The 25,472-nt window shown below is 39.3% G+C and overlaps 1 protein-coding gene across 1 annotated transcript in view; it reads right to left on the minus strand.

The window, feature by feature from the left end:
• Positions 1-25,472, minus strand: part of CNTNAP4 (contactin associated protein family member 4) — a 246,084-nt gene that overhangs the window by 74,522 nt on the left and 146,090 nt on the right. Inside the window, exons 5-9 of the mRNA XM_059667397.1 lie at positions 18,379-18,582; positions 17,648-17,832; positions 16,694-16,837; positions 12,966-13,227; positions 2,988-3,137 (exon numbers count right to left, since the gene is read on the minus strand). Of these exons, the coding sequence (XP_059523380.1) occupies positions 2,988-3,137; positions 12,966-13,227; positions 16,694-16,837; positions 17,648-17,832; positions 18,379-18,582 (945 nt within the window). The remainder of the gene's footprint in view (positions 1-2,987; positions 3,138-12,965; positions 13,228-16,693; positions 16,838-17,647; positions 17,833-18,378; positions 18,583-25,472) is intronic.

Here is a 25,472-nt window from a genome sequence, read left to right on the forward strand (position 1 = left end):
TTGAAAAACACGCATTTATTTGAGGGGGGAATAGAAAAGAGTAAAAAATGACAGGCAGACAGTGGAGTTTGGCATGGTGTACATCGAGTGCTGCAAGTTCAGGAGCCACCCCCTCTCCCACAGTGACAGCGGCTCTGAGACCGACAATGGAGATGCACCCAGGCTCCCTGAGCAGACTGCTCCTCCGCAGTGGGGTGCTGCAGCCAGGTTGACCATTTGCTGATAAGAGAATTGTAAGCTTGCCATTGAACGTAAAGACAAGCAAGGGAGTACTGATGGGAAGTGCATCAGAACATGGGATATTTATTTACTTGAAGATAAACTGGCTGAAGAATTAACTACCTAAGAAAAACCTTCCACCTACAGAAGACAGCCTAGTGATAAAGGGAACTCTCATCTACACAGACCAGAAGGTTTTCTGGGTGAACATCTCTCACAGTTTGCCCTGGGGGTGTTCCCAGGACTCGGCTTTCAGGGCTAAACCCGGGGAGGTCTGGTCACCCCATTGCCAGTACCACCAAGCAGTCAGGGCCCCGAGCCTGTCCTGCACTTTCGGGGACCTCGTGTAGCCTTCGTCCAACCATGCTTCTGCTCATGGCCCCATGAGGCCTCACCAGTATGGTGATGTGCCCACTCAGACCCTTCTCCCCACTGTCCAGTCCACATCCAGGATTCCTATCCCCAAAGCCCTAAGCGGGCTCCCAGAGGAATGGACCACCTCTAGCAAGTCCTGGAGGCACCAAGCTGGGGGAGGAGGCCGGCAGCAGAAGCCCTCGCTCCCAGCCCTGGAAATGTTAGGGAGCCCTGGAGTTGGCAGGGGGTGTATTTAGTGACTAGAAGTTCATGCCAGGATCAAACATATTCTGGTACTGAAGAAAACAGATTGAGAAGATGACTGAGTAAACAGAGATACCTAAGTAAACTTAAGATTGGTGATCTTTTTAAAGTGCCAAAATTAGAATTTTACTATGGAAGCTTCCACAGTGCATTCTTCAAAAAGTTAGAAACATCTTAATAGATGTCAAATCATAAAGATCAGAAGAGAAAGAATAACCCCAAATTCAAGACATGAAGGGATATGATCCTGGAAGGACAAATGGGTGTTGGTGATATTATCTTCCTTAAGCTGGAAAATGCGTGTGTAAATGTAAATTTTCAAAAAAAAAAAATAATCAGGAGCCTTTAAGTTGTAAATATTATGTAAGATGTGAACAACAGAGGAAACTGGGTATGGGCATATGGGAAGTCCCTGTACATCTTTGCAACTTTTCAGTAAATCTAAAACTATTCACAAATTCAAAGTTTATTTAATTATAATGGTATATATCAAATACATCACAACAAAAGCTATCTGAGCGCACATGTGATCTATTTCACTACAAAATATTATGGGTATGAATAAAAACAATAGAAACTTTCTACAAAAAAAAATAGGTAGGCACTGTTAAATCTGAACATGGATGTAAAATACTTTAAGAATGATGTTTCCATTTTCATGATTTACACTTTCATCCAGCCTATTACTTTCACCTTTTTTTTTTGCAACATTTGATAATATTCTTGTTCTTTTTCTCCTTATCTCTGTTAGTGCTTCTAAATCTTTTTCTTTGAAGTAAAAGCTCTTGGTTAAGTTGGTGTATGTATTTTGCCATCTCTTACAGGAATATGTTCCTATGGATTACCTGACAATCAATCATATATTCCATCAGGTTTTATGAACAACTTGGTTCAGAAATATACAAATCTTATTAAAGGAAGAAATTATATCTTTTAAAAAATTATATCTTTTAAGAAATTATATCTTTTAAGAATTTATATCTTTTAAGATAACTTTTAAAATTATATCTTTTAAGTATGCTGCCTTTCACAGTAATAGATTATGTAGGGGTTTTGTTTGTTCTTAATATCAGATGAATGATTCATGCTTACTGTCATTTTTCAGGATGGAATTTGTATTTTATCTATATATAATAAATATATATTATCCATCAAATTCAAGAATGATTCTAGACAGAAGTAATAATTAAAATTTAAAATAACAACAAGAAAAAAAAAACACCTCGAGTCACGTTAGAAATAAGCCTAATAGTTTTACAACTTTATCTTTCTAATGGAAAATAACATTTTATTTTAATTTTCAGTGCTAAAGATGCATGTCCATTTCCAAGCTTTCCTTTCCAAGTTTTTAGTTGAATCAAACATCCACTGGATAAGTAAATGCTTCATTTGTTCTCTGAGAGAGATGGCCTGGCGTTGAAGGCTAATGCTCAAATTTCACCAAATGTATCAGTTATTCCATTATTACTTAGCATTGAGAAGAGGTTTCTATAACTAATTAAGTTAGATTATTTTGTCCATTGGCATAACATTGCCCTTCTGTACTGGGCAGTAGAAAAGCAATAAGGATGCTCTGAAGATGCTAAGAGGAACAACCAGGAAAATACTTCAGAAAAAAGACATATAAGAAAATATAACAAAGTTTGAAAATAAGAACTGAAGCCCGGCCAGCATGGCTCAAGTGGCTGAATCAGGAGGTGCCGGGTTCGATTCCGGTCAAGGACACATGCCTGGGTTGCACGCTCAATCCCCAGTTGGGGGCGTGCAAGAAGCAGCGGCTCAAATGATTCTCTCTCATCATAATTGATGTTTCTATCTCTCTCTCCTCCCTCCCTTCCTCTCTGAAATCAATAAAAATATATTATTTTTTAAAAAAAAAACTTAAAAGAAAGAAAATAAAAACTGAAGAGGGTGGCCTAATTTCAATCAATCTCATTGTAGAAACTGTAAATATAAGTAAGTTCACCTCAAAGAAAATTTTTAGGTCATAGTTTGTCATCTTGATCCACTCAACATTTCCATGTTCAAAGAAAATGAGACATTATTCCATAGCATTGACATGAGGTGAAACATGATGACATCAGCAAGACATGGGGCTAGTTAACTGAAAATATGGTTCAACTGCCCATGAGCCCAACCTCTTCTCTTACCTCCAAAATAATAGGTGCCACCTGAATAAACCTGCTCAGGCCCCAGGGAAGCAGCAGCAGAGACCACCTGGCCATCCACCACCACACTCAGGTGATTCCTCCTGGCAGATATGGAGACGGAATGCCACTGTCCATCATTTAGTCCAACACCTAGGAGAGATAAAATCAGTTAAAAGAGTTATGTCTCAACAGTGAATAATATAAACAGTTGGTGAGGAACAGTAGGAACAGTTGGTGAGAAACAGCAATATACACATCACTCGATCAAGTACAACTCACATCCTATCTAATAAAAGAGAAACATGGTAATTAGTGTACGACCGCAACCCTTCCCATTGGCTAATCAGGGCGATATGCAAATTAACTGCCAGCCAAGATGGCGGCCGACAGCTAGGCAGCTGGAAGCGAACATGAGGCTTGCTTGCTTCAGTGAAGGAGGACTCCAACATTCCCCACCTGCCGCTGCCGACTTCTGAGCTGCAACTCTAAGCAACTATGTTACAAATATAGAAGCTAAACAAAACCCCAGAAACCTGCTTTAGTCGCCGGGCTTCAGCCAGCAGGATCATAACATTGTTTCAAATACAGAAGGTAAACAAAGGCCAGAAACCTGCTTTCAGCAGCGGAGGCCTAAGAGCTGGAGTCAGGCCTCAGAGCTAAAGCTGGCCCAGAATAAAAAAATAAAGAAAAAAAGGAGCAGTTGGGCGCTTCAGTCACCCGCCAGCCTGAAAACAGCCCTCAGCCCCTCACCCAGACTGGCCAGGAACCCCAGTGGGGACCACCACCCTGAAGGGTGTGTGACCAGCTGCAAACAGCCATCAGCCCCTCACCCAGGCTGGCCAGGCACCCCAGTGGGGACCCCCACCCTGATCTGGGACACCCTTCAGGACAAACCAGCCAGCCCCCACCCGCGCACCAGGCCTCTATCCTATATAGTGAAAGGGTAATATGCCTCCCAGCACCGGGATCAGCGGAGCCGTGAGGCCTCCTGGCACCGGGATCAGCATGACAGGGGGCAGCGCCCAAACCCCCTGATTGCCCTGCGGCTCTGTGTGTGACAGGGGGCGGGGCCACAACCTCCCTATCGGCCCTGCTCTGTTTGTGACAGGGGAAGGCGCCCCAACCCCCTGATCAGCCCTGCTCTGTGCTTGACAGGGGAAAGCTCCCCAACCCCCTGATTGCCCTGCGGCTCTGTGTGTGACAGGCTGCGGTGCCCCAACCCCCTGATTGGCCCTGCTCTGTGTGTGACAGGGTCCGGCACCCCAACCCCCTGATCAGCCCTGCTCTGTGACAGGGTGCGGTGCCCCAATCCCTCCCATCCCCCACGGGCCCTGCTCTGTGTGTGACGGGGTAGAGCCATAACCTCCCCATTGGGCCTGCCCTGAGTGTGACATGGTGTGGTGCCCCAACCCCCTGATCTGCCCTGCTCTATGTGTGACAGGGGGCGGTGCCCCAATTCCCCTATCAGCCCTACTCTGTGAGTGACAGGGGGAAGCTCCCCAACCCCCTGATCGATCCTACTCTGTGCGTGACAGGGTATGGAGCCCCAACCCCCCTGATGGGCCCTGCTCTGTGAGTGACAGGGGGGAGCTCCCCAACCCCCTGATTGGCCCTGCTCTGTGCAAGACAGGGGTGGCACCACAACCTGCCCATCGACCCTGCCTTGAGTGTGACAGGGGGCGGTGCCCCAACCCCCCAATCAGCCCTACCCTGAGCATGACTGAGGGTGGCAACGCAACCTCCCGATCCGCCCTGCTCTGTGCATGACAGGGTCGGCACCCCAACTCCCCAATCAGCCCTGCTCTGAGCCCGACCAGGGGCTGCACCTAGGGATTGGGCCTGCCCTCTGCCACCTGGGAGTGGGCCTAAGCCAGCAGGTCGTTATCTCCCAAGGGGTCCCAGACTGCGAGAGGGCACAGGCTGGGCTGAGGGACCCCCCCTTCCCCCTGAGGGCACAAATTTTTGTGCACCGGGCCTCTAGTCCTATATAATAAAAGCCTAATATGCAAATCGACTGAACTGCTGAAAGACCAGTGGAATGACAGGTTGCTATGACACACACTGACCACCAGGGGGCAGATGCTCAATGCAGGAGCTGTCCCCAGCCCACAGGCCCCAGGCCAGCCAAGGCAGGTGCCAGTGGGGGCCCCCCAATCACCCTGCCAGTCACCCCGCAGAGGGAGGCAACCAGCAGCAGTGGTGGGGGCCAGGGCCAGCAAGCTGGTGGCACCAGGCCAGCCAAGACAGGTGTCATTGGGCCCCAACAGTCACCCCACAGATCGGTCCTGATCACTGGCCAGGCCTAGAGACCCTACCCATCCATGAATTTTGTGTATTGGGCCTCTAGTCTATTAATACAAGGAAACAGAAAGGAAAAGAAGGCAAGTGGGAAATAGCACCCTCTATGGGGGAAATGTGCATTATTACCTTCCTTTCTTAGGGCCTCAATAGAGAAAACAACATTTCCATATTTGGACAATCCTAATGGTTAAAATCTTTCAATTATTTGGCATGGACCAATTTTCAGCTTCCATTATGTAACTCAGCTTTAATAGGGAGGGGTTTGGGAAGATCCCAGATATTTTCAAAAATTCGAGGTTATACCCAATAAAATGATTTGTCTGCTTTTTAACACTTTTTACCTATTAAGATAGTATAGAATATTTAGCAAAATTTATTAATTTATTAATCCAATCATTACAAAATATTTGAAGAAACTATAATGAATATTGAAAATTTACTAGTATAATGAAAAGTTAAAAAATCAAGCAGTGTGCCAAACCGTATTTACACAGTTGAGCCTCATATTTTGCAGATTCCACCTTTGCTGTTTCACCCACTTGCTGTGATTTATGTGTAATCCCAAAATCAACACTCAGGGCACTTTTGGAGGCGTTCACAGAAGGACAGAGCAGAGACTGATACACATGTTCACGGCTGAAGTCAGACAAGGTTGGCTTCTAGTTTCAGCTCTCTGACATAAATATGTCTTCTCGCATTTTTGTGTTTTTGTTGATGATTTTGATGTTTAAAAGACCCTGAGCCAAGTGATGAAATGCTATCCAGTATTCCTAAGTACGCGAAGGCTATGATGTACCTTCACATCATATGTGTGCTACATAAGCTTCATTCAGGCATAAGTTACCTTGCTGTTGGCCATTTGTTCAATGTTAACCAATCAATAAGGTGTCTTTACACAGAATCGCACATAAAAATGATAATGTATGATGGGTTAACAAAAATGTTGTGACCAGAGGCTCTGGAGGCAATGGTTCAGTGTTTGCTAATCTGGTGTTCATATCAACTTCATAGGACATAACTATTGGGAATGAGACTCAACTCTCTATATACCATGACAGTTATAGTTCTAATTTTTGTATAAATAAGGGAAAGGACCAAAAGGAAATAGCCCTACAAATAGAAAGTAATTTTTGCATGAAATTAAATTGTGGTTTTTTATATTCATTTATTTAATTTTATTGAGTTTTTTACAGAGAGGAGGGGAGAGGTATAGAGAGTTAGAAACATCGATGAGAAAGAAACATCAATTAGCTGCCCCCTGCACACTCCCTACTGGGTATGTGCCCGCAACCAAGGTACATGCCCTTGGCAGGAATTGAACCTGGGACCCTTGAGTCCGCAGGCCGACACTCTATCCATTGAGCCAAACCGGTTAGGGCATATATTCATTTTTTAATAATTTCCTGTGTTAACAAAGTTTATATATACAATACAATATTGCTTTAACCAAAGTTTTCCTATTGCCTCTAAATAACAATCTCTGGTCCCTCCTAAGACAGTCCCCAGTGTCATGAATCTGTGAGATGGTGTAGACTTTGCCTCCTAGCGGGAATTAAGTCCCTCAGGTTGAATACTCAGCAGACAGGTGGAATTTAGAGCATCTTTGTTGTGGATTTACCAGTAAGTTTTACATCCACTGATGGTCAACTCTGTATGATCTTGCAGATCAAATTAGTAAATGAAAATATAAGTACTCTATTAAACCCAAAGGTCATGGGTCTCTCTTCTTGATAATATGTGCACTATTTACCAAGCTATTTTCGGCCACAAGCTTTCAGACAGAAAATGCATAGAAGCTCCCTTAGGCGATTAAGCTCTTTGCTCTGGACTCACTTAGTAGAATGTAAATTCCACCCTTGGTATCAAAGCTCATTTTTACTTTACATCCATGAAGCAAAACAGAGTTTCAAAGACCCAACTCTGGTTTGCTTTGTAAAGGATAATGAAAAAGACCTGAAAACTGAAGAACATAGGTTAGATACTTTTAGATATATTTGCTAAGAGTAGACTCTGAAATAGACAGCTGAATAGAGTTATATACTCCCTGATGGTATGAGCTCGGGCTAATATCAAATGCCCCAGATTTGTCATCCAGAGCTTCCCCCCCAGAAGACACATTCAGAGTGAAAATCCTTGCTCACTTGTGAGTTTTGCATCACACGCACCCTCCCCTCTCTCCCTGCCCCACCACGTGTCTCCTTCCATCTTTTTTCAAAGCATGGGTGTGCCTGTGTACATGACTTTACTCCTGTTATTTCATTTTAGGCTCTCCGTTGGTCCAGGGCAGTGCTTCTCAAACTACCTGTGGTGATGAGCATTTTCTTTTCCTATGTATTGCAGATTGATACTTATACAAAATGCAACCACAATGAATGGCTGAAAAATTAAATAAAGAGGATGTATATAACACATGCCCACTGACCATGTGCTTAGATGGTACAGCAATATCTTACTGCTACAGCAGTTTCTAAGAGCTTCATCTTATTTTTTTTTCATCCTCATCTGAGGATATTTTTTCCATTGACTTTGTAGAAAGAGGGTAAGAAAGGGAGATGGGGGGGGGGGGCGAGGAGAGAGAGAGAAACATCAATGTGAGAGAGACACATAGATTGGCTGCCTCCTGCACATGCCCAGACAGGGGCCAGGGACAAATCTGCAACCAAGGTATGTGCCCTTGGCTGGGAGTCAAACGTGCAAATCTTTGGTTCTTAGGCCTATGCTCTAAGGGCTGAGTGAAGCCAGCCAGGGCCATCTCAGTTTTTATACCCATCCTGGTAACAACTATTGCACTGAGCCAGTTCTAGTGGAGTCTCCCCCACTGTGAGTAGCATTGCTCCAGGTAACTGCTAGGTTAGGCACACAACAGGATTAAGTCAGAGGCTCAGGAATTTCTTTTGTCCACATGGAAACCTATTTAAATTAAGAACAAAACACTGTTGGGACAGCCCACTCTGTTATCTGACACAGTGCCGTGCATCCATCCACCCAGCCAGCAGGTCAGGGAGCCATGCTGTTTGCAGGGGAAACTTCCGAAAGCGATTCTCGAGCCTCACTGGTGGCAGACATCATTCACTTGTGATAAAGAGACGTATTACCTGCCATTGGGATTCATCACCCAAATTATAATGAAGGACCTGTTTAATTCATTTCACCTAACTATGCACAATGAAAAGGATCATTTTTAAATCAGATGCTATTTTTTTAAAGTAGATTATTCCTTCCCATTTTGAAGTGGAATGAGAAGTGAGCCCCGTCCAAAAGCTTGCAAAGAGGGAAAGGAGGAGGAGAAATAGAATCTGTACTTTTTCTCAGTCGTGATGTTAGGTAACTAAATGCTAATTCCAGTACACTGCTCCCACCGCTTAGAATTTTTGAGTATGGGGAGGGGGGTGTTGTTAGAATAATAATATAATAATAATAACAGTTTTACTGAACTATTATTCATAACTGGTGCTGTGTGTTTTATATGATTGTGTCATTTAGTCTTCAACATTGTTATTATTCTCATTTAAATATGGAGAAATGAGGCCTGAGGAACATAAACTAGTCACCCAAGGTAGCATCCATCTGGGGAGCTGATTCCCAAACCCACACTCCTCTGCCTGCAGGACCTGTGGTCCCTTTACCTATGCGCTCATGTTAATTAAGTAACTTTGAGAAAGAGAAAAGCACCTGCTAAACAGCTGGGAACTGGCCTGGCACTCTCCGAGGCCCTAGTGGGATGGGCAGCTGGCCCGCATGCAGAGCTTGGCCTCGGCTTCTCCTGTTGAACATAATCTCAGAACATCAATATCAGACAAAGTTACTGTGTGGCACCAATAAAGTGGGACCCAAAATAATCAAACCTACTCTATAATCTTGTCTAAGCACAGACAAAAGCAAAGCTACTGTGAAAACTACAAAAATACCAAACTTCCACTCCTGGATTGGCAACTAATATTTTTCTGTTAGCCTTATTGCATTCCTCCATCCTTCTAGATAAAATTTACAAAGATACCTATTCATACAATCACCCTTACTTCCTGGCAGCGTTTAATCTAGAGCAATCTCTACTTCCTTGGAATGTCTCCCAAATCAGTTAACACAACCGAAAATCCAATAATAAATCACCTTTCACACCTTTTTATTTAGACACCGGTGGTTTCCCAGGTGTGTGTTCTTGTTGCAATAAGCAATAAACCCAACTTGTGTGATTACTGTGGTCTTTGAGTGGAAAGCATTGACAATTCCCAATGGAACAACAGAAGAATGGAGTAATAAATGGAAGGCAATCAGAGAATAGGATTGTTTACCAGAAATCTCTCCCACTTCTTTCTCTCCTTTCCTATTCTCTCTTTTTCCTCTTCTCCCTCCCTTTCCCCTCCTCCTCCTCCTCTTTTTTTTTTTCTCTCTCCTTCTTATTATCTCTCTTGTCCTCTCTCTCTCCTGGGCACACCTCTCTCTTTTTCTCACCTTCTCAGGCCCAAACCTGTGTGAACACACAAAATACAGCCAGAAGAAAAAGATTTATATCAGCACCTCGTATATAATCTTCTGGTAGCACTCCTAAATTGCTACAGAAATATTGTGACAGCTTAGCCACCATCACTCTCTCATAAGACTATAATAGGCATCCAGGGAGTATAATGTATAAAGAAAAAAGAAGCCTGCTGTATGAGGTAGGCTCTTTGCAAAGGTGCAAAAGGCAATTATACAGAGGCCATTACTCAAGGACCAGCTGAAGTGTTCTGCCTGCTTCCCAATGTCTTTCAGAGCTCTGACCCAGGGCCAGAAATTCCCGCATCCACTGCTATGTGCACTACCCAGGAGGAAAGATCCACGCCGCCAATAGCTCCTGCCACCATGAAAGAAAACATGGAGGTCACTGCCACTCATCACGTTAGGGAAAAGTGGGAGTTTAAGGGTGTCACAGGGTCACAATCTGAAAGGGTAGGAATATACCAACAGCAAAAAGGAAGAAGAGGGAAGAAAGAAAATAAAAGGCTTCCCCAGGTGAGGCAAATCAAGAGAGCTGCTCCACCGCCAGGGCCACTGGGATTGTGGATACGTGGGACGGGAAAAATGCAGAAACCCCTCATCCGCTGCAAGCCTGCCTCTGCCAGCCGACCATGAGAGCCAGAAGCGCGTTTACAGGCCTGATTTCCACTGCCAGGCAAAAGCAGCGGCAGAAATGCTAAACTCATAGCAGAAATCTCAAACTTGACAATAAAGAATTTGTTTTAAATAGGACAAATAACTAACAATACAACATAACAATATATAAAGTATTGTTCACTGGGTCTGGGATGCCATCTGAATGGTTTTTGCTTTGACATCTATAAAAGTGACAGACTGAAAGTAGTTTTTCATGAAGGACTATGTAGTATTGCTAATATGTTTTATGATTTGGATCAATATGATAGATAGCTTTAATATTTCAAAAATGATATAGGCTGACATAATATTTTCAAAGAATTCCAAATGACAATTGGCAAAACTGAATTAAAAATGTAATCTGGAAATTCAAACACTTGCACAATTCAGTTCTTCCTCAACACAATTTAATGTTTATTCCATTATAAAAGATAAAACTGTGAGTTTTTAAAACATGAACAATTAGTAATTTATATCTCCAATAGCTAAGAAAAATCAAGCTACTCTTTTATAATGGGAATATTTAGCATAATATGATACAAATCTACCAGTAAGTAGCTAATTATCTTTAAAGACCCATTATATATGTTTGGTAACTAATTTAATTATTGAAAACTGTACTTATGAAACATAAGTGGAAAGTCTTTCCCTATGTGAGAATAAACTGGCCACCCACCCAGTTTAGTATACTAAAGGTAGTCTACTTTCAAACGTAACAGTGAAACTAACAAAAATTAACATTTTTAAAGAAATTAGAAAAAAAGGGAGTGGGGGAGTTGGTAAGTAAAGGCCTGCTTTTATTATATGAGGTGTAACAAATTTTTAAAATATGTTTTTATTGATTTCAGAGAGAGGAAGGGAGAGGGAGAGAGAAATATCAATGATGAGAGAGAATCATTGAATGGCTTCCTCCCACACGCCCCTTTCTGGGGATCGAACTGTGACCTCCTGGTTCATGGGTCAACGCTCAACCACTGAGCCGTACCAATAGGGAAAAGTAACAAATTTTCATACTGACAATTTTTCATACTGACAATCATATTTAGTATAGGCTCCATATTATTAGCTATGGAAACAAGCTCACCAAGTCATGTGATATAATAATAGATTATATTGCATATGAATTTAAACATTAATTTAGAGACTTTTACAACATTCAAGGTATTCTTTTATAGTAATTTATTAAATAGACATGCCTGTAAAGTGTTTAGAAATGAACTAGCTTCAAGGGGCTCACTAGAGTTGCATTGTTCTGAAGCGGTTTCTTTAAAATGTTGAAAATTAGGCTATGAATATAACCACTTCGCGGATGTCAAATAAATCACAATAAACTACACATTAATGGCAGGCTTACATTTTTAGGTCCTCATTTTAGAGAACCTACTAATTATTAATATGACACTGATTTATTTCCTTTGTCAAGACTGCAAATATACCACATTTTAAGCATTGCATTAAAAGGTCACAGCATAGTATCTCTCAAAAATTATCATTCATATTGAATTTTCAGCTCCCACATTTAAACTGCACTGATAGATGAACAACAAAAAAGATAAAGACTACACATTTGTGTATCCATTTGTATACTTTTCCATATATGTAGTTTTCGATTACATTTTAACTTTTTTTCCCCCTCCCAGTCATAGCTTATTAATTTTGGTCAGAGTTAATGTAGTACAATGGCATCTTTAAAATGTTTTTAAAGATCATTTATTAAATTGATGCAGCAGTTTATCCCAATGTGACCTCCAGTTGCTTGGCTCAAACATTACTCCATATATATGAAAATGTAATGGAGATCCCTTGTCAGAAACTATATAATTTTAATGAAGAGACAGAAATATCCTTCACCAAAAGCACTGACCTAAATTAGACATTAATTTTCCAGACACTCATATCATCTCTTTAATTATATTATTTCGAATCATTACGATGATAACCGTATTGCCTAGAAGCACAGAGAACTCCTTTTGGTGCCCAAATGAGGAACTTTGCATGAATCTTTTCATCCTCCCCAAACATATCCAACTCTGTACAGAATGCATCAGCAAATAAAGTTACTTTGACTTAGTATTTAGGCCTCACCATACTAATGTAGAGATACCATATAGACCCAAGAAAAACCTCCCCCTTTCTCTCACAGACCAGGCAAGACTAATAGCTACATTAGACAATGCCTGGTTTCCACTGAAGACACCCAGTAAACTTTTGGGTCCATTTCAAAGTCTTTTACATTTATGCCCAAACACATTTTCTCAGTATACGTGGATTTTTCTGGAGTGGACGAGAGGGTCATAGAAGGAAATTTTTATTCCCCCTAAGTATCCTTGGGTTAATAAGAACTGTTAGTGTAGAGCCATATTTTTAAAAAAATGACAATCAAGTTCCTCTAAGGAAGAGTACCGGTAATCTTATTAACTCACATATTCACATATTAAACAAATATTAATTTTTTGGTTATGTATAAAAGTTTATGGAGAAGAGACGGAGGAATAAGGAAATCTTTCAAATGCATACACATGCCCTCGGGAACATGCTTATTACCTGCTGTGATGTCACTGGGTAATTTTCCTGGCTGGTAGAGATTCAGCTTAAGTTTTCCATCATTAAGAAAGAGGAGGAGGCCCCCCGAAACCAGCTGAAGTTCACTGAATAGCAGAAGCCCCGCATTATTCCAGGTTCGAAATTGGAAAGCAGCAGCAACCTCGTCCTCCCTGGAAGAGCCTGGCAGTGCTAAGTAACTCCTGGGGCTGAGAAAAGTCACAGGCACAGCCTGGGGTTGTGAGCAAGAAAAAGACACATTTCCCTGCAATAAAGTCAAAGAAAAAGCTTTAAGGATGAGTCCATCACATTAGTAATAGAAGCTGAAATAGTCACAAAGGCTATGTATCAATCTCAAATTATCCTCCAAGTAAAACAACAAATTACTATCCACATGAAAATTCAGATTCTTGTCAAACATGCGAACCCAGTGATTACAATAATGCAAATCTTTCCCTGGGTTTTTCCAGGTGAAATCCTTTTCTCCCCATCTCTCAACTTTCACGCCATCTGACCTACTTGGATTTAATTCAATGAACATTATTTAAGCCATCACTTTATTTTTATCTTTTACTTGACTTTCCCTTTCCACTCATTTCACCCCTTTGCTGCCTTTGGCTTCAAAACCATCCCATAACATAACCAATATTAACGAGCTACTGTTTTTCTTTCCATATTTTTCTCTGTTCCCATTGAAACAGTTTCAGTTGTATGTTCAATTATACTAGTATATACATAAACACATATATACAAGGTGTCCCAAAAAACTGTATACACACTTTAACAGTTGATAGTTCAATTTTGAAAATAAAATGTATTTATAACTATTCATAGTGTATGTATACATTTTGGGGTAGAGGATACCCTATATGTGTTGAATGCATATACCTACACACTGGGCATTATTTGTTTTACGAAAGTAGGAATCACTTACTTTATCATGATTTTTTTCTTTTGTTAGTCCTCACCTGAGGATATTTTTTTCCCATTGATTTTAAGAGAAACATTGATGTGAGAGAGGCACAGTGATTGGTTGCCTCCCACACTCACCCCGACCAAAGCCAGGGTTTCAGCCTGCAACCAAGGTACATGCCCCTGACGGGAATCAAACCTGTGACCCTTCAGTCCAGGGACCAAAGCTCTAACCACTGAGAAAAACTGGCTAGGGCTATCATAATTTTATCACTAAATTATACCTTGTGGAAATCCTTCTGAGTTATCTGACATAAGCCAATTTCCTTCTTTTTATTTAGTATGTGAGTGGTCCGTATTATACTCAATTGTGTTCCTGTTAATGTGCACGCTCTTTGTGTCCAGGTTTTGCTTCTCCCAACAACGTTGTCATAAATAACTGTGTGAAGAAGATTCTAAGTACAGAACTGCAGGTACCTAGATGTTTTAATAAATAGTTTCAGCTTCTTTTTCAAAAAGATAAAGTTAAAATACTCCACACTTCTACCAGTAATAAATGAGGATATCCTTTTCCCCACACCCTTGGCAGAAATAGGTATCATAGACCTTTTAAATTTGTACAAATTCAATGGCAAAAATGTCAAAGCAATATATCATTCTTAGTTATTTTTCATTGATCTGAGTAGCAGTGAATCTGAGCATTTTTCATGATTCATTGTTCTTTTCGACTTGCTTTCCTCAGTGTGGTCTGCATATGTTCTGCCTACTTTTCATTTTTCCTTCTTCTCTGTAGGTTTTACATTGGGCACTACAATGTTCAAGGCACTACTTACATTCCTTTTTTTAACTATTTGTTTTTTTCTTTATCACTATGCCTTCTCATCAGATTTACAGGTATTTCTCATCCAATGGGTTTAAAAGAGATCTTCGGGATACATTATATTACATAAATTTTTATTAAAATACTATCTGAAAAATTAATTTGCTACTCGAGTAAAATATATATATATACATATATATATATATATTTAAAAAATCTTATGGTCTAAATAATTTAGAAAGAATTAAGCATGTTCTTCAACATGCTTCAGAAATGAAGATAAATGTTTTTATTTTTCCTGAAAATGATCCTTAGTAAATTTTCCAAATACAGAATTGAAAAGTCAATAAAATAAATTTTATTTAGAAGAATACACATTGGAATTTAACCACTTAGTCTTGGTTAAAAAAAAGTTTTAGGTTATATTGTGATTCTGTTAAAAGTGAATTAGCTTTTATTGTTGCAAATATCTTATCCCAAGGAATGAAAAACAAAAACTGAAAAGTAGACTACACTGGCCTATAATGTAAAGGCAATTGCACAATGAACAAACCTAGTAAAAATGGAAACATTTACCAGCTGCAGTTTGGTCTCATGCTTCCTCTGGACAGCTGCCTGCTCCCCTGCAAGCAGCAAATCCTCTTGCCCATGAAAAGTGGGTGTTAGCTGCATGAGGAGTTTCTGAAAACTCATTTTGCCAATTAAACATAACTACCTACAATATTTTATGTTCCTTTTAAACCACTTTCCTAATTATAAAAAAACAACAACATTATTTTAAAATTTCAGTGGAACCCTGGCCAGGAAGCTCAGTTGGTTAGAACGTCGCTCCAATATGCCAAGGTTTTGGATTTGATCCCCGGTCAGGGCACATACAGGAATCAACCAATGGATGCATAAATAAGTGGAACATCAAATGGATTTTTTTTCTCTCCCCCTCCCTTCCTCTCTCTCTCTCTGAAATCAGTAAGTTTTAAAACATTTGCTGGATGTTATACTCATATAAATGCTACTAATTCACACAGAGAATTAGGGATGAAACATTTTGTAAACAATAAATACTCCTATGATGTGCTTTGAAACTTGAAAGTAAAGAAACAGATTCAGATGGATATGTGTGTACACTTTTCAATCATCAAGCTGGTTAAACTGGATACCACATTTCACAGAATCCCCTTTCTTGTCTGTTCTGGTTAAAAGTTAGCCGAACGGGGAGCTTGCGTGATATCTGAGTGGGAAGTGAAGTGCTGGCCATTTTCCTCCAGGGCTTTGGAGTGTGTGATGGTGCACAGTGAAGGATGACCACAGACACTGGTGCCAGCTCTCCCTGGCGCTCCCTCACGACTCCTCTTCCCGACACGGGCCTCCACGTTCCAGCTCCTCAGACAACTGTTAAACCCCAAGTCCTAAATCAGATCCCTTGTTCATAAAACACAGTGGCGCTGCTTTCCCAGCGGAACCTGACCTATATGCTTGCCTTTAAACCTGCCATATTTCCATAGAATTAGAACACAGTATAGCCTGGCCAGCACTGACACTGGGACAGATTGGCAGATGCGATGTTTTCACAGCCGATTAGCTTCTTTTATTTGTTATGAATGACCATGGCAAAATACATGTTTTTCAAATGCCTCTCTAATATACATGGATGTTATCTGATTCCAGGAAGTCAGTATGCTTGTTTAGAGAGTTTGTCAGGGAACATCTTATTAAGGAAATTACAGAGCAAAAGAAATTAGTCTCCTGGGAGTAATAATATTGCAACAAAATGATCAACTGAAAAAAAAACACCCTGCTCTATTTCATATGAAATAAAATAATATGCCTTGTGAATTGTAATTCCTTTAGATACAATTAATCCCTTATAGGCATATTGCCAAGCAGAGAAAAGCTTTAAAAGAATAAGAGTAAAGTCTAAAATAGCTTATCAAATAGAACAATTTCATCATGTGAAAAGCCGTGTAGTTCTACCTCTTTCTTCACATGAAGGCTCTCTTACCATAGCGAAGATCTGTGGCTTTTGTCGCTTGGCCAAATCAATGATGTCTACTCCATTATAATAGAGATTTTCTAAACACCCGTGGAAGTTTTTCTGGGAGAATGACACTGATTTTCCAGGTGCTAGAATCCCTCCAAAGCTGATCTTAGAAAGAAAAATGGCATCAATAATATTGTTTAGTGATTTTCTGATAATCTGCTTAAATAATTATGATTAGCAATTATCGCTAATATATATATAATAGTTCAGATATATCCATTTTTCATCACCCTATACTGTCATACTGTTACTGTCAGAGATATTTTTTAAATAAAGATACATATTTTAAAACAAATTTATGCAAATTTATATGCACTCAATTCTCATTTACATTAGACTTTAATAAGCCTTCCACAATGCTAATTACTCCCAGATTTGATATTTATTGGTTGATGAATAAAAACACCTCTTTTTATCCATGGTAAACCTGGTCTGTTTAATAATGTAACTGATTACAATCACATTTCATTTTATATACATTTCTGGCACACTTTGATACTTAAGCATTTGAATTGATTGTTAATGAATTAATGAATCTAATATTTGCTATATCCTCCCAATAAATCTTCACAGTTCAGGGTGCCCTATAACAAAAAATCAGGCAACACAACTTGTATTTCCTTGTGGCAATGAGATCTCTTCCTGGAGATTTCTTGCATGTGACATTCTGTGATTACACATTTCAAGTGAAAAAGATTCTCTCTAGATAATAATAAGTTAACATTAAAATATAATAAATTAACATTGCAAGAAAGATGAAGTCTCAGTAGAAGATGCCCAAGTCTGCCTCTGTACACTATGTCACCTTGGGGTTCTCCAGGACTTTGACTCACTCTGAGAGTGGGGTTCTCTTTTGCTGGCCTCAACCCCATACACATCCTCAAACCTGTATCAACGGAAACATAACCATCACACCTCAGAATCCAGGTCCAGGTAACTGAACTCCCCCTGGGCGTGGAAGCGGTGCCGGTGCTCGTCCACGGTGAAGTTGACCAGTTTGCCCGCGCGCTGGATGAGCACCGCGTGCCAGTGCTGATCGTCCAGCAGGCTGCCCAGGGTGAGGTTGATCGGCGTGTGAGGAGAAGGCAGTCTAGTGTCAGCTTAGAAAAGAAAAACAAAAGCACTGTTATTCCCAGTCTAAAAAAAAGCTTCCTTTTCATCAGCCACCATCTTTCATAATAATCACCATCTCCTTCCATGCGTTCCACCCCAAACACTAGTGTGGATTTACCTGAAGTGGAATAGAATATCCTCTCAACCTTGCTGTAATTTCTTCCACTGTTAATTCTTTTTATTAGTATTACCCATCACATGCACATTTTCAATATAAATTTTATCTTTCCTACAACCTCATTATTTTTACTACCTTAATATTTTTTAATGACCCATCTCCTTCTTCATGATGGTAAGAAATAGCTACATAGGTCTATTGGCACTATGTAAAAACTCTGAATGGGGATCTTACACAATTTGCAAAATATGGACCATTTCAAATGAAAGTACAATACTGGGGTGTGTGTATATATATATAAATCCCCTGAATCTAGAAATAAAGTGCCTTAATTGTTATAAGATATAAACACATAAAGTTACTGAAGTGATATCTAAATGACCAGATTTTCAAGCCTTTCACCAAACAGTGGTACCTGAATTAATAAGTAAAAAGAGTTTTCCCCCTCTCAGTTCCAGTGTGATGTGATCTCCATTTTGCCCTTCCCTGTGGAGTAGAATCCCATCACTCTGCGTGGTTTTAAATTTCAAAGAAATAGTCTCCTTTATGGTGCTCGGGGGTTTTTGATCAAATCTGTAGAGGAGAGAACTTCTTCCATCCAGATCAACCACCTCTGATCCTAGAGACAAAGACATTAAAAGTCATTTTAGGATAGACTTGCTTTTCATTAAGCATCTTAAATGTCTATGTACAGAGAAAGCATCATACAAACATGTGTAGGTTAGCTCCCAGCCAGTCGTAATAAGGGAAAATAAAACCGCCACTTGTCTAACTCCCTCCTGATACCTGGGATGGTTCCATTTTAGTCTTTACTAACCTATTTACAAAATCCATTTTAAAATATATTTCTAATTTTCATTTATGCCATTAAATGCTCTTCTTTCTCAGTCCATAAAAAAAAGAAAACCAGAAAAATGGTTATGATCAATATTCATAGAGCCACTTTGCATATTCCACAATCAGTATTTTTAATGGTGTTCTTGAAATGTCAAAGTTAAATGTTTTAGCTCCTGAAAGAGTGTTTTTGATATTTCCAAATTCTTTCATACCTGCCATATATAAAGGATTTCCCATACAAATAAACGCACATAATCAGACACATCAAATGCCACTTCAAATAAATATTAAACTGACCTTTGTGTTTGGTTTTACTTTATTATTTTTGTGGCTAAGTAATAGTATTTAACAGAAGTGCTATTGTCTTTCTTTTCAAGGGCGTCGTTAAAAAGACATTCACTTAATGATATTATAAGGGCTGTTCTGCTGCATTTGTGTCATAACTGTGACATTGACATGTTTGTTCAGCTTTCTGACAATGTCTTATCTACTCATTGTCAAGATCACTCTTATTCAGCTCATCTGAAAAAAGATGTCATGTTATACTAGTAGCATAACAGTTCATCTGTCAAAATCAGTTGCACCCTGAACAAGAAACACAAAAAAGAATTGATAATACTCAAAAAGCCTAGCAGTGTTTTCTACATTTCACAAGTCAAAGATTTTTTTGAAAGGCAATTACCCTTGAGAATGCATTTATGTAATAAATGAAGAGGTTAAGAAAACCCAATAAAATCTGAAGCTATTTTTCAACTGGCTAGCTAACTTCTCCCAGTCAAAAAAATGGCATTACAGTTATCTTATTTCATTTGACAAAATTATTACAGTTACTTGTAGTATACCCAAATATGCATTTCATTCAGATTATCCATAATATTTAATGTGAATCATTTATATTCACCACCACCCAATTTTTTTTTCAACTGTTCTATACAGCTATCTTTTGAAATTTCAGTGATTTGATATTTCCACATCTTGCTAATGTGTTTATAAAGAATTCACCAAGTGCACATGAATAAACATTGCATTCTGTGGAGAGAATAATGTTAACTGAACAATTATTCCTTGTTATATCACTGAAAAAAATGTGCACAGTAAAAACATAACTCTGTGTCAAATGCAAATAATGTGTTCTATGAGTATTAGATTACAATAAATTAAGAAAAATTCCAATAAGACAGACATTAAATGTGGACACATTTAGAGCAATGCAGTTATCACTGAGTTAATGTGTCGCTTAAAGGCAACCATAGTAATACTGGTTTTATTTTAGATAAAGTCTATTTTTGGAATTAGCTACCAAGAGAATTTTTCCACAGGAAAGGTTTAGTCTGTGTTACTTTAGTCGACTTTTTCTTTTGTTTGTAAATCTTCTTCACTATTGTTATTATTGCACTATAATGGTCATATTAACCTTTCATGGCACCTAAAGCTTTTGTGCCTGGAATATTTCCATCAGCAAAATGAAAGTGAAAACCATATCAGACAATTGATGCCTAAAGCAATGGTATATTGTTTTGTGTCTTAAACTGAAGCCACCTGCCATTTTCTCTCACTTTTACCCATTTCCTTCTTACTTCACAGGTATAACACTAATTTGATGCATTCATTCAATAAATATTTATTTAGTTCATCCTATTTGAGGCACTGTGATGGATGCTTAGATAAAAAGAGTAATCAACACAATCATGGCCCCATGGCTTCCATACAGTGAAGATGGACAATATATACCAAGTGAACAAATAAGTTCATAAACGATTATAGACTATAACAGGTGTTCTGATAAAGGTTAAAAGAAGACTGGGGTCACTTTAGTTAAGGTAGTTGGGGAAACTCAGTTCTCAGGTCTAGTAACCTGACTCTCAAGCAGATCGCAATCAATAATCTACTCTGCGTGGTCTTCAAATCCAATTCTTGTCCTCATAAATGACAATTACTCTTAAATGTTTCATTCCAAGAGGCCTGGACATTCTCCCAACACATTCTCTGCTTCATTGTCGTGAAAGGAAGCTCCAGGGATTGCTGGGCAACAATAGGGACAGTCAGTAATTTAGCTCTCAGAAGGAGGAAACATGAATGAGGAGGGCTGGCCTTGGAAAAAGGGGCCTGGAAGCCAGAAAGTAGTGAAGTAGAGGAATCAACAAACTGGCTACAATCACATCACAGATTCACATGCATGTGAATCAAACCCTCCAGGGGGGAAAATCTAAACATAATTCAGAATGTGAGTACAGTGCCAGTACAGGATTTTATATATATATGCAATATATACATATACATATACATATACATAGACACAGACATATATTCTCAAAAAAGAAAAATATTCAGATGATTCCTAACAGTATTACTTTAAGTAGAAAATTCACTTATAATGGCTCTACTGTAAGTCATTTTTCTTAAAAGCTATATACAACATATCTGATACAAGGAAAGCATACAACTTTAAACAATAATCATAAAACACTAAGACACATAAAGTTAAGGATATAAAAATCTTAAACTATCTGAAAAAAAAATCTGTTGAGAGAGAGAGAAAGAGAGAGATAGCATTTGAATTCAGTGTCCCATCGTCAGCATCTAGCACACACGCCAAGGATGCTGGTGGGCAACAAGGATTTAGAGTCCCTTGAAAGTGATCTTACCACTGTTAAAAGAAATTGGAGAAACTGAAAAATACATCAAAGGCAGAACTTCACATCTTTTCAGTGTCATACTGAGCATTTTCTAACAGGCCCCATCTAAAGACTAGTTAATTCTAAAATTAATATATGTCTGATTTTACCATTGATTACTGATTACAGAATCTGTTAAGTAACATGTTAATTTGTAGATATTTTTCCCAGTAGAAATTCAAATGGCTTCTATGTGGTAGAAAATACATCTCCAAAGGTTATGGGTTTTTTTATTGCCCTGATGGACACTAACCATTTGTATTTAACCTAGTACCAGTAACCCAACATTCTTTCTTGAATTCCTATGTGCAGTTCGTCTCTTGAATTTTCTTTGGAGTAGCTTTACCATCCTTCTAATTCCTTCCCTAATGATTCAAATACATCTTTGATAAGTATTTATTCTGTATTTGAATGAGTCATGCTTTTACATTTGAAAAAATTTTACTTTTAAGACTACTAACGTAAAAAGTACACTTGGACTTTACATTGCTGCCTGGGAAAGAAACATCTCCAGTCTCAGCCGTCACTGGTAATGTTCAGGATAAACTGATTTTCACTATTCCAAAAGATTTTCAGATTTTGAACTCTTAATAGAGCATGGCCAATGCAAACACACGTCACACACAAAAAAGTTCAGATGATTTATAACATTATTTCTTTATATTAAGTCTACCTATAAGAGATCTGAGTATATACCATTAATATACTTAATTCAACTCACCCTGGCTGGTGCTGATAAGTGATTAGAGCCCCAGACACGAAAGGGTCATGGGTTTGATTCCTGGTCAAGGGTATAGCTGAGTTGTAGGTTCTACCCTGGCCCTGGTCGGGGTGCGTATGGGAGGCACCCAATCCATGTGTCACTCTCACATCAATGTTTCTTTATCTCTCCTCCTTCTCCTCCCTCCCTTCTACTCTCTTGAAAGATCAATGGAAAAAATATCCTGCCCTAGGCGGTTTGGCTCAGTGGATAGAGCGTCGGCCTCAGAATGAAGGGTCCCAGGTTCAATTCTGGTCAAGGGCACATGCCTGGGTTGCAGGCTCCATCCCCAGTCGGGGGCGTGCAGGAAGCAGCCGATCAATGATTCTCTCTCATCATCATTGATGTTTCTATCTCTATCTCCCTCTCCTTTCTTCTCTGAAATCAATTAAAAAATATATTTTAAAAAATATCCTTGAGTGAAGACAAATAAATACATAAATAAATAAATAATGAAAATAAAAGGGCCCTCTTTTTAAAAATAAGCAGTTTCTGTAGTGCACAAGAAATGCTCAATTATCAATGTCATTGCCAGGTTATGCAGCAAGCATGGCTTCGAGCCATCTGTGGGTTCTGTGGCTTTTTCTCTGTCTGTCAGCGAATGCCTGAGCTGACTTCCCATGGCAATTGTCAGCGACCTGAAGCCTCCTCAGTGAATACCTCCATCACCAATCTTCTCATTTATAGCAGGAATCAAAGAAAGAAGAGACGCACAATGATTGTGGGCCCTACTCTCATATCAAATTCTCCTCATGACCCCAGGAAAGAGGCACAGTCTGCTTTATTTGCATGATTCAGAAATACAATCTTCCGTGAAATGCAGGGTTTTCCAATGGAAAATATTCTAATTTCTTTCAGGGAGTTGTGTCAGAAGTGGTGTTGCTGATGTGTATTCTGTGCTTCTTCCCACACACATATTTATAGAGAGTTCTCTGTGAACCCAGGGGAAGGCACAGCAATGCATAAAAACAAAGCGCTTTCCCCCAAGGAGCTCTGCTTCTGCAGCAGGACTGGGTCCGGGCAATTTCTAACGTCTGAAGTCGCAGGAGGAGCTGACCCGCTCAACCTCAGAGAAGAATGTCATCTAAATTGCAGAAATGCTTTCCCTCCATGAGCAGCGAACAGTTTTTCTACCTCTGCATATTTCACAGGCAAACAAACCCCTCATTACAATATCTTCCACTTGACCTGGTATCCTTCCCTCACCCCTGCAGCTGACTGCTGCTCCAGAAGTTTGAGGCTTCTCTGATGGTGGGCAGTTGCCGTTTGAAAAAGCAATGTTCTCTCCACCCTCCAAGTGGACTACTAAGAAAATCGTATCCAAGAGCTGGTTTCTTAAATTGAGTTCCATGGTCCCACCATGTTAGAATCCACTGAGGAGAATCTCTTGGGGTCTCCAAAGACAGTCAACATCCTGAGCTCTGCCTGAGCCTCACCCAGGAGCATAGGTTCCCGAGTGATGCTGAGGCAGATGACAGCATGAAGGTTATCTGACAAGAAGAACAAGAAGGTGACAGAAACCTTTTCTCTGAAAAGGAATACGCTCATTGCGTACTGAATTGTATCATGGAAAAGAAATACGTTTTTATCTATACCGTAGGCGATGCTTTACAGAAAATTGTGGCGGTGGTAGTGGCTTGTCCCTGAAAGATGCTTCAGGGAGAAATTGATTCTGTGAGTTAAACTATGAATCATCACATTATTGATGAGGTCAGTTGATGAAGACTCTTAAAAGAAAAAAAAAACTTGGAATAGAAAATGAGTAAACTGGAAAGTATATTACTGAATGATGGCAAATGGACTTTATTTGAAGGTCATGAAAGACTGCTTGAAAACAACAAACTGAGAGTCTTCTCCTTTTAAGGCTTTGGGAATTACCTCAAAAATATAAATGGACAAAGAGTGCTACCACTGGAGAGGGCTATGGACCAAACTCTTCCCGGCTAAACACGAAGTCAGCCTTACCACTGATCACACAGACAGTTTCTTTATTTGAAAATTACTACCTACAAATTACTAAACAAACAGAGGTCTGATTGTGACTTCTAAGAAACATAAATCAGACTGAGCCACGGTTAAACTATTACTCGGTGAGATATTAAAGCAACAGTGTGATGTATAGGCACTTGAGATCTGCATTACTGAACTTGGTTTAAAGAGATGGAGAGAAGAGGCCATGCACTCGAGAAATCAACAGGAAATAGGCTGTACTATTTTTGCAGAGCAGCATAAAAGAACACAGAATGATTTAAGGGACTCTTAAGTTTAAAATGACCAAAATTAATTCAATACAAAGGAAGAAGACACAGGATCAAATGCTGCATATAACCACAGGGAACAGGTGACTACTATCACAGCTTTAAATAGAGTTAAGGTCAGCGACAATACTCCTGGAGGTTATGGGAACAAACATGATCTCTGCCCCTTAAAAATCAATCTAAATTAACCTTTTAAATAGATTTGAAATTGGTAACATCTACCATGTCAAGGATAGTTGAGTGTGTCACTGGAGGATATAAGTTGTATTTCTGTTTCTAATATTTATTTGTAATAAATATGATAAACATGCTTATTCTCAATTTCCTTATTTGGAATATGTGGGGAATAATTCCAACCTCTCATACTACATAACAAAGCTGTAGGTATCAAATGGAAACATAAAAATACCTCATAATTATTAAGATTTGTACTATCATTTAATAATAACATTCAAAATCCCATATGGTCATATCAGAAATAATTCTCCTTTAACCAATTGCTATTATATGGATATAATAAATTTGTAAGTTGTATATTTTTATTAATTTCATGGTTTATACTGTAGATAATCAGATATTTTTCTAAACTCATCAATTTAACAAATAGGTACTAAACCAAGTTCTACAGTAGGAGCTGGTGTTGCAACAGTGAACACATTCTGTCCTCATGGATCCTCCAATCTAAAGGAAAAGAAAAACATCAGGCAATTCATCCCATGTGTATAGATATATAATTATAAATTTTAAGTGGAGCATGATGCGAAAAGGACAGGGTTGTATGAGAGATTTGGACAGAGAGATCTACATTAGGTTGTCCCTTGCTGATATCTCTGAGGAAGTGATATTTCAGCTGAGTAGATGACCACCTATGTTAACGTCTAGGGGCAGGAAAGGACAAGAGGGGAGGGGCTAAGGGGGAGGGTTGACAGGCTGAAAGAGATAGAGTAGGGATGGATGGTGGTGGCAGGAAATAAATGGA

Source organism: Myotis daubentonii, chromosome 15 (assembly GCF_963259705.1).
Source record: "Myotis daubentonii chromosome 15, mMyoDau2.1, whole genome shotgun sequence".
Lineage (NCBI taxonomy): Eukaryota > Metazoa > Chordata > Mammalia > Chiroptera > Vespertilionidae > Myotis > Myotis daubentonii.